The following is a 4,116-nucleotide window of genomic DNA, read 5'->3' on the forward strand; positions in this document are numbered from 1 at the left end:
AGGGAAGTTTATAGAAGAAAATCTTCGGAGCGTTAAATTCTGATTAATTTATGAGCACACAGATAAGTGCAAAAATTTACACCTTAGCAAATTAATTGAAGTGACACAGTTGAGAAAGGCACAAGTATATGAGTATCATTCAGACAAGAAGTATATATAAGTATAACAAAATGAATTTTAATTACATAGATTGTATTTTATATAAGCGCGAATATATTTGATTTGAAATCATGAATACATCATGGAAAAAATGAAAGTTTCATTTAATACAGTATCTTACTTCTGGAGTTTTATTTCTGATCCATTTTAAATAACTGGCAATCTTCGTATTCACCGATGGCTGCTGCGATGCACATGCAAAACCATAACTGATAATACCTATGGCAAAAAGATGATTTCCTCTAGCATATAGTGCACCGCCAGAATCATATTGGCAAGTGTCAGTGCCCGGTGTGTACGTGCAGAATGCAGCTGGCGGCACTGACTGCAGTCTTCGCCGACATTGCTCCAGAGATATTACATCTAATGTAGTTTTCAGCAACACTGACGATTGTGCTCCACCAAAGGTCGTTGTACCCCAACCGGCGGTGACTAACTGTTGACCCGGTCTGGGCGGCTTGCTGCCGTCTACATAACGAAATGGTAGGCAAGCAGGTCCTACGGCACGATTCCATTCCATACTGTAGCGTGTACGTAGTAAAGCAATATCGTTACGTACATTTGTAGCAGTGGAGCGGAAATACTCGTGAGGTGTGATGGATTCTATTTCATAGGTGCGTGTATAAACTGAGTCGAATACTAAAACAAGATTTTTTTTATTATTGCAATCATAATATGAATAATCTAAACCTTGCAAAAAATATAAATGATATTTAAATAATGAACTCACACGTCGATACGTCATGCTCTCCCACAACTATGCGAATCAAGTCTGTACGATTTGTCTCTCCCGTTAGGAAACAATGCGCCGCTGAGAGCAAATATCGGTGATGTACTGTAAAAAAAAATAAAATAATTTTTAGCTGAGATATTTTTTGGAAATTCATCGAATTCTAAAGATTAAAACTTAAATAAATTCAATTTGAGTTCAGTGGGAGAATTGCTTGTTTGAAGCTTTTTACTAGCTAGTCTTTCAGCTCACGATCATAGGTCAAATAATTTTAATATAAAATACGTCAATAATCAATTGTCATTTGAAATTCAAAATACTCTAAAATAGTTCATTTGATACTTCTCTTATCGAACTTACTACCAGCCACTTGCACATCTATCTTCAAATCAATCAAATCTAGGAAATAGTAGAAGCAACTGACTATCTCTATCTCTTTTTATAGAAGAAGAAGAAGAATCAAAGATCTTGGAAAACTGTCAGAACCAGATATCGGAACCTCATAATGTTCTCAAAGAAAATAAAATGCTTATAGTGCTGCAGCTTATTATTAAATCATGATTGCAACAAATTCATAAGGGGTCGAGATGATAGTTAGTTACCGCAGATTTTCCCTTATAAATAATCTTACTTATTTTATTGATAACTTCTATCAATAATTTCATTACTAAAAAAGAAACTAAAAGATAATTTTAAGATAATTTCAATATGAACTCAAATAGAGCAATTAAATGACTAAAATATTCTCTGGCTCAATAGGTAGACCTTTCACCTTTCATTTTTTTAAGTTGGAAAATATTCTTTCATTGTATTGTCGTCTCTGAAAAACTACTTTGTCAATGCCTATAGCATTGATGAAATAAAATGTTCAAGTCATATGATAACAGGTACTCCTTTAGTTTTCCTATCGATACTCCTACTTACTTATAGCGGCGCCGCAAAAAATCTTATTGAATCGAACAGTCAATACGCCTGCCATTGACGGAAACTCATGTACACCAGCGACACTCGAGATGCCAGCAATCTTCGTTGACATACTCCAACCGCAATCACATTGTGGCTCAATAACTTCCACAAGACAAGAAAAAGCACCACCTCCGACTCCATTAGCACCATTGAAAAGACTATAGCCAGCAGAGTTGGAAACAATTCTGCCACGTTTACTCGAAGTCATTGAAGTGTTGGAAAGTGAGTAGGAATTGGCCATTATGGAAGTGTGCTGCCACGTGATTGAGGATAAGACATCAGACACGGTAGCCAAGCTTTTAGTTTTTTTTGTTGCCGTTCTTGTTGTTGTCGCTGCTGTTGTTGTTGGTGTTGCTTTCTTTACTGTTGGCTTCGCTTTATTCGAAAATCTGACATTCGATGCACCTGCGACGGTGGGTGAGTGGGACGAGATTTTACTTGTTGCTGGAGGATTTGTTTTCTTTTGCTTCTTTCTTGTTGCAATTGTTGATGATTTTATGGCCATTATTGTTGGTGTGGGTCTGGATGTGGATGTGGATGTTGTGTAGTCACTTTCGTCAAAGTTGTTGGACAACAAAGCGACTACATATGCCAAGGCATTATTTAAGTCAGCTTCCGTTTTGACTTGCTGTACCTTAATGCCGGCGGAAGTAGTGTTGCCACTGCCGTTTGCGCCAACGGTTGTAAGGGTTTCCTTAGATGTTGCCGTGAAGGTGGGACTTTTTGTTGTGGATGCTGTTGTTGTTTTTATTGCTGCTTCTGATACTTTTGGCAAATTGCGTTTGTAAATGGGTGTCGAAATGTATGAAATAACCGCTTTATTCAGAAAACTTTTCCTTTCCATTGTGCCTGACCCACAAAAATACTCGGAATCCGTTAAAAATTCACTTCCTTCACGGTTGAAATAGAAGACCTCGTTCAGGCAGCGCGTGGCTGCGGGTGGCTATAAAAAAAATTTCTTTTTTATTTATTGTTAATGTGTGTGAAAAGATTTGCAAAGAAAAGTTTATGATGAAGTAGGAAAAAAGTCAAAAAACAAAAAAAACAAAAAAAACTGCTTTGAATAACACATAAAAATAAAGAGTTTTGGGATTTTAACAGCTTAACTCGAAGCATTCAGAAGTGAAATTGTGCAAGTCGAGCACTTCTCGGATATTTCCTCCTACGCTTTTTCGAGGCTTAAAGGATCAAAATGAAATTTTAACTAAGAATATGTTGTGCTAAAATATAAATATTAAATTTTTTCCACAGTTTTTTTGTTGGAATGAGGAAGCATCTGTCTGCCGTGGTACGCAGTGGGATTAACTTCCGCTGAGGAATGCCAGTTTGGCGTTTTGTTGTGAGTGGGTAGTCACTTTAAAAGGTGCTAATTTGTTAGAAATTGAGTATCAAAACAAAAACCTATTTTCACTTAATTGCTGTGAAAATATTATTTGAAAAGGAGCTTGTTTTTTGAATTACATTCAAATTATATGAATTGAGACCGAAGCAAAGGTTTGATGTTTAAGTAAATGGATCTGGTCAAGTGGCTTTAGAACTTCCACTTAAAAGCAATATTTTTTTACTCCATCATAGGAACTGCATTCAAATACTTCACATATTTACTTTTACAGAAAATACTAGTTGAAGACACTTGAAAATGCAAGAACTGATTTTTAATAATTTATTTTTCCTTCTAAAAAACTTTTTCAATGCCTGGTTTTTCTGCATCGCTACATATCGGTATGTTTTCATTGTCGAAAAATTTTTATATATGAAAATCTTAAGTAAACTATTTTTGTAGCACACCTTGGCTTTACTTACCGAGCTTAATCGTATATTGCACTTAAAACTCAACTCGTGATCCAGTGGTGCCGTTACCGTATAACGACAGGATGTGCCGATTGGATATTGATCGGGATAGTAAGGTGAGTTAATATATATTTTCTCACCGGGTCTCAAATTCACTACATGATTGCATTCCTCATATAAAGCAGTAATGCATTTTATTAGACAAAATGTCAACGACACAATTAAAATATTCTTAATAGCCATTAGTAAGTGAAATTCGTAAGATTTTTTTTTATATAAATTAATTCATTTAAGACTAAAAAAATTAAATTAATTAAAATTATTTTAAGATTTAACAAATTTCTAATCTTCGATATCACAAACGCTTTCAATATGACAACGTCTGCCAACGAAGCCCGCAAAACTAATAATGCCATCCGAAGTCTTCGAGTTTAGACGTCAGTCTTCATCGATTTCTTTTATTTTTTCTT

At 35.2% G+C, this 4,116-nt stretch overlaps 1 protein-coding gene across 1 annotated transcript; it reads right to left on the reverse strand.

Moving 5' to 3' along the window:
* Positions 1 to 259: 259 nt before the first annotated feature.
* LOC119683770 lies at positions 260 to 3,889 on the reverse strand. The gene is made up of 4 exons (XM_038097629.1): positions 3,655 to 3,889; positions 1,814 to 2,788; positions 890 to 994; positions 260 to 798 (listed from the first exon to the last, which is right to left on the reverse strand). The coding sequence occupies exons 1-4, from the start codon at positions 3,887 to 3,889 to the stop codon at positions 260 to 262; spliced, it is 1,854 nt and encodes a 617-aa protein (XP_037953557.1).
* Positions 3,890 to 4,116: the final 227 nt, after the last annotated feature.

This window comes from Teleopsis dalmanni, chromosome 2 (genome assembly GCF_002237135.1).
Source record: "Teleopsis dalmanni isolate 2A chromosome 2, ASM223713v2, whole genome shotgun sequence".
In the NCBI taxonomy this organism is placed as follows: Eukaryota; Metazoa; Arthropoda; class Insecta; order Diptera; family Diopsidae; genus Teleopsis; species Teleopsis dalmanni.

Bases quoted from the DNA above. Each gene is read 5' to 3' on its own strand.
- LOC119683770 (XM_038097629.1), bottom strand. From the start codon at position 3,889: ATGGCTATTAAGAATATTTTAATTGTGTCGTTGACATTTTGTCTAATA. The intron at 995-1,813 runs GTAAGTAGGAGT...TTTTTTTTACAG, and splicing joins TTTTTGCGGCGCCGCTATAA to TACATCACCGATATTTGCTC. The intron at 799-889 runs GTGAGTTCATTA...ATCTTGTTTTAG, and splicing joins AGAGCATGACGTATCGACGT to TATTCGACTCAGTTTATACA.